This window comes from Nematolebias whitei, chromosome 15 (genome assembly GCF_014905685.2).
Source record: "Nematolebias whitei isolate Nwh7 chromosome 15, NemWhi1, whole genome shotgun sequence".
NCBI classification, from domain to species: Eukaryota; Metazoa; Chordata; class Actinopteri; order Cyprinodontiformes; family Rivulidae; genus Nematolebias; species Nematolebias whitei.
The window spans coordinates 43463858-43479706 of NC_056512.1; the positions used below are offsets into that span (position 1 = coordinate 43463858).

At 40.7% G+C, this 15849-nt stretch overlaps 1 protein-coding gene across 1 annotated transcript in view; it reads left to right on the forward strand.

The window, feature by feature from the left end:
* The first annotated feature begins 10789 nt into the window (after positions 1 to 10789).
* Positions 10790 to 15849, forward strand: part of LOC119421884 (alpha-2,8-sialyltransferase 8F) — a 9288-nt gene continuing 4228 nt past the window's right edge. The window contains exons 1-3 of the mRNA XM_037689250.1: positions 10790 to 11362; positions 14356 to 14430; positions 14542 to 14616. Coding sequence (XP_037545178.1) covers positions 11274 to 11362; positions 14356 to 14430; positions 14542 to 14616 — 239 coding nt within the window. The 5' untranslated portion in view covers positions 10790 to 11273. The remainder of the gene's footprint in view (positions 11363 to 14355; positions 14431 to 14541; positions 14617 to 15849) is intronic.

Sequence of the window (15849 nt, forward strand, 5' to 3'; positions counted from 1 at the left end):
TGGACAATTTTCCGGCCGACCACACAAATCTTGTCTGCTGCCAAGGCGCGTCTCGGACTGTCCACCCGACCACTGTCCTGACTGAACGTGCCAAAGGCTGCCCTTCTGAATCCCGGCTCCTGCCTGGATGTGCCCATGGGGGCCCGCCCAAGCTCGTTTTCTGTTTAAACACGCTCAGGGCCGTACCCCTGAACTCTTGTGCGTTTGTTTTTTGTTTCGATCCGCTGCCTTGTTGGTTTACTGTTCTGCAAATTTTGTTTTTTTGATTCAATCTTCCTTCCTTGTCCCCTTTTCTCCTCCTGAGTCAGTGCTTTTGAGTTGAATGTCAGGGGAGGTCCCTTAGAGGTGGGGGTACTGTCATGATTGTGTGTTTGGTTTCCTGTGTTCATTTTTTTTTGGGGTTTAAAGTTTATTTTGAAGTGTTCCTTTCCCCACCTGTGCAGTGCCTGCCCCGCCCACTCTCACCTGTCACCAGCTGTCATGCCAGGTGTTTTTATTTCATTTATTAGCCGCTGTCCATACAACAACTCCGTTTTCATTCTCTCTTCAGTCGAGCATTTTGCATTTTGTGGCAATGCTGCCACAGCAGTTTTTTTTTGTTTTACTTAATACATTTTAGGATTTTTGTTTTAACTTGAGCGCTATGCGTCACTCTGCATTCCAAGCAGTGGTGTAGTCTAAGCGATACTCGGGTATACGGAGGATACCCACTAGAAAAGCTTTATAATTTCAGTATATCCACTTAAAAGTGCCCAGTGATACGTGACATCTCACGTGGCATTGATACATTAAATGGCAGTTAAACGCTTCCGTAACCATTGGTATGCAGCACTTGGCATTGATACTGTTTTATAAATTCTATAACATGTTTTTAATACAAAGCCAACTCGTGCACAAATATTGTTGCACATTTATTCAAATATAAGCAACAGAGAAATTTGGAAGTGTTCAATATTCTTAAAAATCAAAATAAATTGACGATTACATTGTACTAACCTGTGTACTTTGGTTTCCAAGCACAGTATACCCAGTACAAAAATGTAGCCTACACCACTGATTCCAAGGTCCAGTTCGTACAAACCGGTTCTGCTGGTACGTCTCAGTGGTGATTCCAAACAGCCAACTTGTGTGGTCAAACCAGCGGACCGAGCTTGTAGCCTTCTCCAAGGTCAATTCCTTCCCGCCATTGAGTCCCAGGAGCAGCAAGTGGCCTGCGATTCTCAGAGAATACGTCCAGCTTACAGCTCAGCTCATACAGCGTCCGAGTCTGAGAGCGTACCACTCGGTACATTCCTTCATACGAGCCGGGCAGCTTTACCAAGGCCAGAACGGCTGCCAGCATTTTCCGCATTTGTCGATAAAACAAGTAACCGCCGACTCCAAAAAGCAGAAATCCTGTTATCATAAATCCAATTATGTACACGTCTTCAACATCCTCAATGGACAATACAGACAGACACACCATCTTTCACTGTCCCCAGGAATCCATAGTGGCTGCGAGTGTCCTTTCAGAGCATGAGGGCTCTCCTTCGCCATGTCTTCTCGTAGAGAAAATTTGATCAATTGCGCTGAGAGAGCAGCTGACCAGATCCATAATGTACAAATCAGAGGATATGTAGTGAGAGACTCCGATAGGAATCACAGGACAAAGAGCAAAGCAGGAGGGAATGTGTCCGTCCTCGTCGAGAGCAAGCAGAGAATTACACAATTATCATTTTAATCTAAAAGAAAACTTGCCGGTTGTTTTTGTCATGACCAACAAAAGTAAACAATCCACGAAAGACGCATAGTCTTATGATTTGCGAGTGTTTCTTAACGAGAAGAAGACAAGAATTTTTACCAGATATCTAAATCGCTTCTTTGCCAACGACTGAGATTTTCTGGCTGTCACGTGTGATTTCTGAGTCTACTAAGGAGCTCAAAGATGTAATGTGATGAGAGGGTTGTGGGATTTAAAAGCTTAAACACATTCATCAAAGAGAACATCAATGAAAATGCTCAGCAACCTTGTATTTAGATAAAATAACTGGTTAACCACCAAGGGAATCACTAAACTGTGTTAATTTGTCATCAGACGGTTTTCACACATCTGTGGTGTTCCACATCAGCCGAGCTTTGCTCAATGCCTTGTCTGGGTCCAAGAAGTGCACGTTGTAGCATATATATTACATATATGGATATTTATTTGAGTTGGTTAATGAGATAGTTAAATCAGAAGAGTCTGGGTTTCATTGCTAGAGGGAAGTGGTACCTTAAAAACACACAGACAACCATATAGTGCAAAAAATAGTGAATTATATTATATAATATTTACAAAAAAAAAAATATATATATACAGACAAGTACTTGAAAGGTTCCAAAACATGAAATCCCCACAATTCATTGTAGGGTAGCTCGCCAGTCTGGTCAGCTCGACAGACACGATCCGGAATCAGGATCAGGAACTTGGCCTGTATAAAGCAGACCTCTTAATAAATAACCCTGGGTTTTTATCAAAATCATTTCATAAATATTATCAATACATGTACATGCTTTTCCATCTTTACTATAGTAAATAAGTTTAGATTATAAATAGAATTAAACTCATTTGAGTACTCTTCAATAATCATCAACATTTCTTTTTATTTCACGTTAGCACAAAATAGCACTTCACCATTTAATGTACCTTCCAGTTAATTGCTTCAAGATGACGTCAAATGAATATTCAAATCAAGTTTGTTAGCATCAGCACTGAACTAACACAGAGCCCAATTACCTGGAGGCCAGCACCAGAAAACAAGCAAAAGACCAGTTCCCACGGTTCAAACATCAGCAGAAGGTTTCTGTCCCACAAATACACATCTAAGAGTTGAGAGGCATATCAGTCAGATGTGGCAAACATAGCATTAGATAGAGGCTTAAAACCTGCAGCAGCAACTGTAAAGCCTTTCCTGATGAGCACCAGCTGATGGTTGCATACTGGTACCAGTCAGGTGATCATGAAACCAAGCGAGAACAAACGCATTGAATGGTGTTTGTTCTTGTTTGTTTTCTTTTTACTTAAGAAAATCAAGGAAAGGACTTTTTCCCAATAAAATGTTTGAAATTAATGAAATACTTAACAATAAATAATTCTTTAAGAAATTACTTCTTGGGAACCTAATTTCAACCACAAAAAAATAAAATGTAAGGGGGAAAAAATACTATTGTAATAAATAACGAAATTATTCTAATAGTAATGGAGAAAATTACCGTGGTTACAACTTCATTTCTGAAAGCTCACGTCTGTGTGGCTCAGCTAGTAATCTGTGGATTGCTCGGACTGGTCTTCAGTCATTCTGCAGAACCCTTTTGTGAAAGTCTCGAAACACTACAAGCCTATTCAACAAAATAAAAGGAGACATGTTGGACAAACACCCAAGTAGTGATGCTAGTATGAAACAAAAGCTTTAAAACTGCTTGCCCATGATGATAAGGTGGTTTGGCATTTAAATGTCAAAAAAGTTATAATGTTCAGCATTGAAGATATTATGACCTATTTAACCAATGTATTTAATACAATTACAGTAAAATGATGTGATTTTAATAGTCATACGCCAGTATGGGCTCAAATTAAATTTGCATTTACATTAGTTTATTTCTACAGGTGCAACACTATGATTAGGCACTTTAGTGCTAAACATTGAGATGCTGGAGACGTCATTTCATTATTATTTTTAAGAATGATAAAGACTCGGACTCTGCCACAGTTACACAAGCACAACACCACTGCAACATTTGTATTACATTTCTTCAATGCACATTTATCAATCTTTATCTGAAAACATGTAAGCATAAATACATTTTCAAACCATACAACATAGAAAGTTGATGAATTTAAAAAAAATCTGTTTTTTTTTTACCACAGTAGTTTCTTTAATACTAGTCACTGAAGTTCTTGGTGTGTGCCACCAAAAGCATCCATTCATCCATCCATTATCTTTACCCGTTTATTCCATTTTGGGTCACGGGGGTCGCTGGTGCCCATGTCCAGCAATCACTGTGCGAGGGGCGGGGTACACCCTGGACGGGTCTCCAGTCCATCACAGGGACACATAGAGACAAACGAGACAAACAACCATTCACTCTCTCACCTAGGGACAATTTAGAGTTACCAATCAGCCTAACATGCATGTTTTTGGTCTGTGGGAGGAAACTGGAGCACTTGGAGAAAACCCACGCATGCACGGAGAGAACATGCAAACTCCATCCAGAAAGGCCCCTGGACTGGGGTTTGAACCAGGGACCTTCTCACTGAGAGGCAGCAGCTCTACCGTGCTGCCCTGCCACCAAAAGCATAACGCCTAATTTGACAGCAGCATTGCAAAATACCACAAGAGGTCACTGTAACTGACGCTTCAACAAATGAACCTATTTTTGAAACATTTGGCCCAACCGCTTCAATGCTTCATAAAAGCTTCATTTGCTCATCACTTCACCCAACTACCCTCTGGATTAGACCATTCGTGTTGCGATTCTTGCGTCTGGTAGAACCCATGTGCAGGAAGGACTCTGAGAACTCAGGATCTAAAGTAGAAACACATATTAAATAAAGAAAAATAAAAGCTGACGTGCAGCAAACACAGAGGAAGACAGACCCATAACATCAAACAAGACAATGCCCAGACAGTGAGACAGATGCAGACTTATATACAGACGTTAACGAACAGACAATGACAAACACCTGAGGAAGGACAACAGGTGGCGGAGTCAGGAGCTGATTACAGGAGGGAGAAACACCAGAAAACACGAATCCTCACAATTCAGAACTGTAAACAAAAGTTTGACCATCGGATGGAGATCCTCCTAGAACACCACAAACACCCAGTCCTCCATCTCTGCCCAGAGGTTTTCTACGGACCACCGCTACAGTTGGTGTGGACTTCAAGACCAGACCATCCTAAGAGGTCAAAGGACACCGTTTCTTGTTTCTTGAATACATTTTAGCTCTGGTCTGTTCTCAAAAGACTTTCGGTTGAAGCATCAGACATCTTTACAGAGCAAGAAAACAAACTTATAGTACTTTAGAACTAACAGCGTGAGCCGAAGAACTTGAGAATTGAACTGAAAGAGAAAAGAATAAAGATTGATTTGTTTGTTACTTGATCTCGGCCAAACTTTGCCTCAAACACAATGTGTCAGCTGCAGCCCTGAAACCACACGTGTCGCCCTGTTATCTACTTCACAACGTCCTCCCAGACGGAGACGTTCAACTCTTGAGGGTAAAGAGGGCAAATCGTTATTCCCCAAATTGATTTCTGATGCTGATCCATTCCGTCAGACGGTGCAAACAAACGCTTCTTGTATTTTCAGGCTTTCAATCAAGGTAAAAACAAATAAACCACAACGGGAACATGGTTGATAAGAATCAGAGCCGTTGGGGGTTTTGGTTTTTAGCAACGGAGAAAAAAAATAATCTAAAAGGAAGTTGTGTACGTCACACCAGCTTGTTTCTTTTCAAGTTGTTCTGCACGGAAAAGGAGGACAGCTTTACATCCTGACTCTTGTATTCATGAAACTGTGGTCGCCAGAAAAAGCAGATCAGCGCGTTTCGGTCGCTGCTGAAGGAAACTCTGATGGAGGTGGAGGGAACGTTTGGTTGATGTTGGGGACTTCTCTCTTCTCTCCACCCTCTTTTTTGTCTTTTACACCTTCAGTTCTTGTCTTATATGAGGTACCATTAGTGCCAAAAATATGTTTATGTGTCTATGTAAAGTGTGCTGTGTATGTTAAGTGATATGTTACTTTACATATGTGCTTAACATGTGCACCTTACATATACATAGCACGCTACATGCACACTTCACATAGACGCATAAACATATTTTTGGCACTAACGGAACCTCTTAGTAAAGCATGATAAAATGAGGCACAAGCTAGAATCTCAGTTACCGAGGACATGGTGAATTAAAAAAATTTAAAAAATACAACTGGACTTTTGTTCTGTAATTAAAGAGGAGTATGGGACACAAAACATCTTCAATTACAGAACAGAAGTCTGTTTGTTTAGTTTTAAAACATTTTTCTGTGGGTTTGCACACATGGTCCAAACTTTGGACACATAAGTAAACTTATATTCTGGAGCATAAGACAGATCTCGAACCGAAGAGCATTTTGAACATATTTGTTGACCCGCCTTTATCCACCCAGCCATACTTAATTAGCCGCATACACAGAAAGTATTTCCTCTGCGGTTATTTTCAAACCACTCCTTAAAAAACATGAAAATCCTGAGCCAGTTTTATTTACCACAAACATTTATTTAATGGCATAAATTTACAGGGCACATAACTTCGCAAACTTTGCCCTGAATGTTTCAATTCCTGAATGAGCAATTAGTCACTGAAAGCTCAACAACACCGACGTTCATCATTGGAATAAATTGGGTCTGACTCCAGGCTGACAGTCAGACGGGGTTTTATAGTGAGAAGTCTCTTTCGTATTATAAAATTATGAATGCCATGTTTAAAAAAATCCTTTATTTGTCTTTATAATAGCTAGTGGGGTATTTGAAGGGAAATGGCACTCTGTCACATGCAGATTTGGGTATTTGGTCCTGCAGTTATTTTCTTACATTTTCATCAAAGATAAAAACCACCTTTTGTTCAAGTGCTTCGTTTTTTTTAATCTCATGGTGCATAAAACTTTGTGCAAATGTGCAGAGTCTCTTTAAATATTTGCTGTCAGACTTTATTAGAGTTCTTTAGAGGAGTTTTGTGTTGTTTTCTCCCAGGAGGAGAATTATTTCAGGTCTCAGAGGATAAAAGGAAGAAAACGGCTATAAATGTTTCTTCGGTTCAAAGAACGGCATTTTTAAGAAAGATACATTTACAAACCCTGACACACAAGACCTCTTAGACCTTGTTGGGTCTAGAATGAGCCTTTAGCAGACGGGTTGAGTTCAGATGGGTGAACACAGGACTGAGGGAATTGAGCACATGGAGAATATCGTCACTCAGACCATCTTCGGAGGCGGCCTGGACCACTTTTATTAATGTGTTTGGTCGTCTGAACACAGTCTGTGCTGATCCTTGATGTAGAACCTCCTGCTGAACTGAAGTGACCTCTCACAGGAACAAGAGCGCACGTTAGCCCCGCAAAATGTCTGCTCAACAGCTGAGTGATTCTGGATAATTAAACAGGCATCTTTGGGGATATTTAACATTCAATTCAATTCAATTCAAAAATACTTTATTAATCCCAGAGGGAAATTATTTGTTGATGTAACTCGTTATCCTCATTTCATTAAGAGATGTTATAGATGCTGATGGTTGTAGACAGGAAGGATCTCTTGTAAAAGTCCATCCCACAGTGGATCCTAAGAAACTGGCTGCAGATGCCGTCCGATCCGTCCACTCAGACTCAACTGGCCTCTCGGTTTCCCTTGGGCTGTAGGACCGCCCAAATGCCGAGCAGAACTCCTTCCAGAGCGATGACCACTCCTCCCAGCAGTCTGCCGAGCTCCTCGTCACTGCGGACAGCCAACTGCAGGTGCCGAGGGACGATCCTGTCCTTCCGCTGTCATGAGCCGTGTTTCCTGCTAGTTCCAGGATCTCAGTGGTCAGGCACTCGAGCACAGCTGGCAGGTAGATGAGAATGCGTCCACATACCATCTTTTCAACTCATTTGAAATGTTGGGCTGTAGTTGAGATATTATTTGAGCTTTCGAGATGTTAATCAGCTGCTGTTGGTTGTAGAAAACTGCCTTGTTGCCATGGTTACGCATCGTAACAAATGTCCAAAACTAAAAAAAGTTTCAGTAAAAATCCTTCCAGCTGCACAGCATCTGATACCAGAGGAAACAATCATCCAAAAAAAAAAAAAAAGTGATTTACATCCAGAAAAAGAGGAATTAAAGTTTCCAAAAGCAAAATCTCAGAATGAAAGTAGCAGAGCTGCTCCAACATGCAGACACCTGGAGCGGCACGATTCTAGAACATATGCCTTCTTTAATTTTTTTAAATGTTTTATTTTAGTTTTTTTGTATTTTTTTTTTTTTTGACTAAATGATTAGTGAACGGTTTACAAAATCCATCCATCCATCCATCATCTTTACCCGCTTCTTCCTTTTAGGGTCACGTGGGTCACTGGTGCCCATGTCCAGCCATCACTGAGTGAGAAGCAGGGGACACCTTGGACAGGTCTCCAGTCCATCACAGGGACACATCCTGTAGAGACAAACAAGACAAACAACCATTCACTCTCTCACTCACACCTACAGACAATTTAGAGTTACCAATTAGCCCAACATGCATGTTTTTGGTCTGTGGAAAACCAAAGTACCCGGAGAAAACCCATGCATGCACGGAGAGAACATGCTCCACCCAGCAAGGTCCCGGGCCGGGATATGAACTGGCATGAAATAATCTGTCCCTTTGTTTAATTTGTCTTTATTTTTCTTTTCTGCTCGTTGTTCCTCTGTTTCCTGTCATTCTTCTCCCCCTCTCCAGCCGCTCATCACTCACACCAGACTCCAATCAGGTGCACTCATCTCTCACGTTGCCTCGGCCTTATTTAAACCTCTCCTGCTCACAAACGTCCGCTCACCGATGTGTAAACCTACAGACGTCCCGGTCCTCCTCACTCTGCTTGTTCCTGTTCGCCCCTTGCTCGTGTAAGTTTTGCGGCCTCGCCAGCCTTTTGCTTCGTTTGTTTAATGAATTCTTTTCGTTTAAACTCCTGCTCTCCTTGCCTGCCTGCATATGGGTCTGAAAACCGAGGATCGCGATATGGCAGCCTTCTCTCCGAGAGGCAACAGCTCTACCAACTGATCCACCGTGTCACACCGTTTATAAAATTCACTTCAATTAAAACGTCTTTTTGTTGGGATTTTTATCATTAAAATGGATTGTAGGATGTCATATGGTTTTTCTCTTTAGTTAAATGCTTGTTCTGATTGTTTTTGGACCCGTTGTGGTCACTGTTTGCTAAAACATGTTGTGTCGATCAGAGTCCAGCAGTCTTGATGGTACGTCACAAAATGTTCAACTAATTAAACTCCAAGCTGAGGATGACTTCTCTTTATTTAAAGTTGTGCAGAAAACAGCTGATGGATGGATAAGTCTGTAGGTAATTGAGATTATCACAAAACAAGTCACTATTAATTGAATTTAAATGTTTCTGAACGGTGTTAAAGTCAAAATAATATAGTTCAGATGCCTGAGGTCACGTTTACAGAAACATCAGCAGAACATCTGTCACATCGGCAGGTCAAACAAGCCAATCACAAAAACTTGTTGGGATACACGTTAAACAGCCGATCAGGATTCTTGTTTTACTGTCGTTTTTTTACCACACCACTTTGTGCAGGAGCTGAGGAGTTGGTGCTGCTGAGCATTCACTGCTGTTCCCGATGCAGCTGATTACCTTCTACCCTACTTAAGGCTGAAGTGAACCACAAGTCTTTAGTGGGCCGTTGTTTGCCACATAGTGACAGCATCCAACAACCTGAGTAGGAACCTGAGACATATTGTCTCTCACCTGTGTTATGAGTTAGACTTCATGTGCACCTACTGAGATCCTGCTACTACTCCGAGGAGATCTACAATCTGAGAGTCTCTCCAAAACCCAACAAGGAAACAAATAATCTGAACATCTCCATCACTCAGCCTGCCATGAGCCCTGCAGAACCACTCACCTGGAACATTCTCCTCAAACCGTGGAACCTGTATTCTCCATGGAGCTGTAATACAAAGAAAGACCAGTAAGAACTCATTCCTGGATCAAACGACTCGTCATAATTATGTCAAACCACCGAAGGACCGTGAACTCACCTTCTGTTTCCCTGCAGATCTGTCCTTTACCGGTCCCTTTCAACACTTAAAACAAAACCCACATTGTTTTTATCTTTATCTTTCCTCCTGTCACATCCTTTCAGTCCTTGGTGCTCTGAACTCTGGGTCAATATGAAAAATGTCAATCACCATAACAGATATTTAACAACAAGCATGAACAGAGGTCGTCTCTTTATAACTAAAGGAGCTGAAAGTGTATTATAGATTAAAAAACTTCAGTGTAGCTTTGAACGACTAATAAATTCCCATCTTCATTTCCAGTTATTAAGCTGATTTCAGAATTATTAATATTATTAATATTATTATTTTAGGATTCTTCCATTTGGTTCCAGCTTCGCACATCACAAACATTTCTTCAGTTTCTGCCAAGAACAAAAAAACTTTCCTCGACCTTCGTTGTTTTTGATCTTGATAGTGTGAAGGGGGGGTTCTGTGGCACACCCTTGATGACTCGGCATGTAGGAAACGTTGCACCGAACACAGCGAGGAGTTTTCCTCTTAAAACTGAAGTCGGGGGACAGAAAGGCAGGAAGTCCGGGCATTGATTGTGCTAATTTAATCCTCACGTGGAAGAGTTTTACTGTGATCCTCCCTCTGCTCCACATCCAAGCCTTCAGTTCTCTTTCCACCACAGAGGCCACCGGGTCATTACTGTAGGATCTGGGCCTTTAAGTTGCCATCATTGGGCTTAAATTCTTAATCCAGACAGTAACGCTAACGGAGAGCACAAAAACTGAACTTTCATTATTGGAGGAGTCATGAAAGAGACGTGGTGCAGGAGTTCTAGGAGTCTGCAGTTCCTCAGGAGTTTGTACACACGCTGAGGCCCAAGTGGGTTCTGGCCACTCGGATTATTGCCTCCCTTTTGTGCAAATGTGAGAAGGGACGAGGGGAGTTTATGGGGGATTGTGGGCGGAGGACAGCTGTGTGTGGGAGGGACAAGCAGACGGGGAAGGCTGGGGCTCTGATGGGGGTGGAGAACAGAAAGTGCTCTTGCTCTTAGGCTGCAGTGGAAAGTATGGCTGTGTGAAGTTTGTGAGAGCACGCAAAAAAAAAAAGGTAGACGGGGAAAAAGTGGCCTAACCGAACAGAAACGACGCGGATCGGATCAGATATGGAGCCTCAAAACAGCTGTTTCAACTCTGCTGGTCTGGATCCAAGAAGCAGGAGAAGAAGGACAAAGTAGGTGTAGAAAAGGGCTCGTCTGTACAAGAAGAAAAGATAAAGACTTGAACCTCCCAAGAAGAAGAACACACCAAGTTCAACCAGACAGACAGGAAGAGGGTGAGAAGCTGAGATGAGTGGCAAGAAATCAGAAGAAAGGCTCCAGATTAACGTTCAAACTGTGCTCAAAGAGAGCAAACCCAGGAGGGGAGGGCGGAAATCTGAAATAACAGACCCGTGAAGGTCACAGGAGGTGAGGGGGGGCACACAGGGAGGTCAGCAGGAGAGGACAAAGGTATGAGGGCACAGCTGCTCACCTGGATGATCATTCTCATCGTCTTGGGGAGCCTGCTGACCACTCTTGTCTGGTACACGGTGGACAACAGGTACGTTCTCTTTAATCCAGCAGAAGTCGGCAACACATCGTATGGATGAGTTCAAGAGTTGATCATGTGATGAGGAGACAGTCATGAGGAGGATGGTTGACTCAGGAGGATAATGCTGTCAGATGACTAACATCTCTGCACTTTTTCACCTTTGAACTCTGCTCTTTAAGTCCTTCATGCTCTATCCTCCAAATCAAATACAAACATTAAAGTCAGTATTAATAATAATAACTTCTACTACAAGAGAAATTTATGTGTTTTAAAATACAGCAAACACCCGTTTTGAAAGTTGTGCACTAATGTCTTCCATTGTTTGACAAGTCAAAACAAAGTTTTTTTGTTTTAATATAAAACAGAGAAGATTACCGTATTTTTTGCTCTATAAGTTGCAGTTTTTTTTGCATAATTTACAAGCCCTGCAATTTATACGACAAAGCGACGTATTTATGGATTTTTTCCCATATTTATAAACTAATGTTTGGCTGAGATGTGACCGTTTTCATTCATTCTGACTGAAAATATCAACCACTACCACTTTCAGCTACTAGATGGTAGCAGAGTAGTGTGGTATGCCGTTGTATCATGTAATTGGTAAAAGTGTCTATTAATGACACAATCGGCTTGCCATAAACTGACACTGTCGTCTGTCTGGAGCCACTGAATCAGCTTCATTTCGCTGCGCCGCCCCGGCGAAATGCAGCTGATTTGACCATTAAAGTGCATTTATTAATTAAAAGTTCAATGAGACGCACCTTTATTATAAAGTCGAACAAACAAATAATTGTTTTAGGTGGTTTTCTTGTTAAATTTTGAATAAATGGACAGCGAGTCGCCCTCTGCGTGTTCATGTTTCCGCGTATCGGCTTTTGAAATGCAGCTGATTTGACCGGCAAAGTGCATTTATTAAGGAAAAGTTAAACTGAGACACATCTTTACTATAATTTTGAGCAAACAAATAATTGTTTTAGGTGTTAATCTTGTTAAATTCTTGATTAAGTCCTCCCGTGCACTTTCCTGCAGCCGCCATTTGGCTGCCCATTGATTTTTGGCACAACACCGGTCCACATTTCCAGGTTGTCAGCGGTGATGCATAATGGATGTGATGTATACGACAAAGTGACATATTTATGGATTTTTACACTTTATTAGACATATTTGGACCGATGCGACTTATAGGGCGGTGCGACGTGTACGTTGGAAAATACGGTATTATGTTAATAGCTGCTTTTATGGTATAATAGTTAAAACAACAGTGCTTAGCTTCACTCGCCACCTTACATGCCAGACATTTAGACGTATATCTCATGTTGTGCTGCAGCTGTAATAAATAATATTTGTACTCTTTGTAATTTTGTGACATATCATGCTCAGATTAATTGTTGTGAATGACTCTCGGCTACTACCACGTCAAATTTGAGCTCAATATCTGTAAAACTGACTGAGATAAAGCCATTTTCTGTTTCAGTTAGCTGTAGAAGCCAACTTGAATTACTGTAGCTTAAGATCAATCACTTGTAGCTAAACGTCTAAATCAATTTCTGTAAGTTTTATTCAAATTTATTGAGTGGTTCCTGAGATGTTTTTGTAAGTGCACATGCATTCACACATCAAATAAACAGCCAGTTAATCTGAGCTGTGGATTAAAAATGATATTCGAGTCCGTTAATGATGCCTGTGTTTGTTTCTGTGTGAAGACAATGAAACAATTCCTGGATATTGTTGCTTATTAATTTGCTTATAGTCTAAGACAGGAACTTCTGAAATGTTATGTGCGGTTTAAACAGGAAGAGGAAACTACTGCAGAAGTCACGTAGAGGGAGGAAGTCTCCGAAAAGATTTGTGCATGATATTTTTCAACCTTTATTTAGACAGGTAAATTGGTGGTCATTATGAGCTCGTCTGTTTTTAGAAAAAGTTACATTAAGAACAGATTTCTGAACTAAATTATTCACTGGTAGCTTTTTTTAAATGCGTTGACTCATTTAGTTTGAGTCTTTTAATGTAAAACGATGCAGAACAACTGGTCCATGCATTTGTCACGTCTAGACTGGACTATTGCAATGGTTTATTAACTGGGTGTCCAAATACGTCTTTAAAACGTCTTCAGTTGATCTAAATTGCTGCTGCCAGAGTCTTAACTGGAGTTACTGGGAGAGATCATATCTCTCCAGTTTTAGCTTCTCTCCATTGGCTCCCTGTCAAATCCAGAATTGAATTCAAAATCTTACTTCTAACCTACTGTACAAAGCCCTCAACAACCTAGCTCCATCTTATATTCGAGATCTTATTATTCCATATTTTCCTAACGGAGCACTTCACTCTCAGGCTGCAGGTTTACTTGTGGTTCCTAGAGTTTTCAAAAGCAGAATGGGAGGAAGATCTTTCAGTTCTCAGGCTCCTCTCTTGTGGAACCAACTTCCAGTTTCTGTCCGTGAGGCTGACACATTGTCCAGTTTTAAGACTTTTCTTTTTGATAAATCCTATAGTTAGGGTTGGGTTGTCATGCTGCTGTAGGCTTTGACTACTGGAGGACAAATTGACTTCATTTCCTTAAAGGAATGGTTAAAATTGAATAGTTTTCATTTGATACTTTTTCTATATTAGCATGATTCTTGACCTGCCATTGTGTATCTATTCCTCTCAAACCCAGCTGGTCAAATCAGATGGTCCTCTTGTCCTGAGCCTGGTTCCGCTAAAGGTTTCTTCCTCATGAGGGAGTTTTTCCTTTCCACTGTCGCCTTCATGCTTGCTCAAGATGAGAGTTCTGTGATGGAGTTAAACTCAAAGCTGCTCCTCAGATAAATAATGTTAAATTATTATTTTCACATATGAATGTTTCTGTTCAGTGTCCTGAGACGACTTCTGTTGTGACTTGGCGCTTTATAAGTAAACCCCACGTTGAGCCAAAACTGCTTTAAGATTGATTTTCTCCTCAACAAACAACAACCTAAAGGCAGGATTTTGCTGATCTCGCTCCTCTCCTATTGTCACAGTAATGTTGAGCCTCGCCACAAGAAGCCGGAGAAGAAAAACAGCCCTCAGTCTCCTGCGTCGTGTAAGGACTGCAGGTAGGAACAAGCTGTCTCCGCTCCTTTTACAGTGGCCTTTCTCTTTACTGTAATCAGACATTCCAGCACAAGGGATTACACCTCACTCCTGGATGTATTTATTCATTGCAGGGAGGACATAAAGAACGCGTTAAAGCTTTACTCTCAGGCTTGGAAGAAAGAAGACGACAATTACCAAAAATTCAGGTAAGGATGTTCTTGACCGTGTCTGTTTGATCAAACGTGAACTGTCCAGTTAACGCATAACGTGAATCAGTTTGTGAAACTAAATGTGAAACTCAAAGAGTGCTTTTGATAGAAGAGGAAGATCAACCACAGACTAAAAAGGAGAAGCTGAAACACAAAACATGGACAAGACAGAAGTGGGCTAAAATTAGCCTCTTAGGTTCCCGGCAGGTTTTATAAACTGCTGGATTTCTCAAGAAGTAGTTACCTTAGATAATGTGCGTGTCTAGATGATTAAACCAAGCAGGTTTTTGTGTTCAGCAGCTTTGCTGACTGAGCGGCTTCGGATGTTATCAGCCCATTAAATGGCCGTTATTAGTTATCATCCCCATATGTAGCGTACCTACCTCCTAGTAGGTTTAAAGGTACGTTATTATTGTTATTATTGCTGATAATAGTCAGCGTCACACGGGGGTAAACCAGGAAGTGTTTTTTTGTTTTTTTCAGCTTATGTAACCCTTTTCCTAAACGTAAGCTTACACCTGACCCTGAGGACCAACCCTAAACTTAACCCCTTACCCTTGTGCCTAAACCTAACCAAGACCGTAAACCTAACCGCCAGACCCTTTACTGTAAACCTAACCATGTGAAGCTATTATGAGCAGTAACAAAGGTAAAAACAGGGCCTATTATCATCGCTAACAACTAAATAAATAAACTAAATAAACTAAATAAATAAACTAAATAATAAACTAACTAAATAAAGTCCAGTTGTTTTTGTATTGTACGCTTTTTGAATTCATCATGTCCTGGATAACTGAGAATCTTCACCAGCATATCGCTAACAACGTACTTTTAAACCCACTAGGAGGTACAGGAGGGGCAGACTGACCACTACATATAGAGATAACAACTAATAACGGCCATCCCTTAACAAGAAGTAGTACATTTGAAGTTCATTTTTGCTAGTACGTATACTTTAAGTTAAGTATAAGTATATCAAGTATACTTTAAGTTAACAATAAGTATATCAAGTATACTTTAAGTTAAGTATAAGTATATCAAGTATACTTTAAGTTAACAATAAGTATATCAAGTATACTTTAAGTTAAGTATAAGTATATCGAGTATACTTTAAGTTAACAATAAGTATATCAAGTATACTTTAAGTTAAGTATATCAAGTATACTTTAAGTTAAGTATAAGGATATCAAGTATACTTTAAGTTAACAATAAGTATATCAAGTATACTTT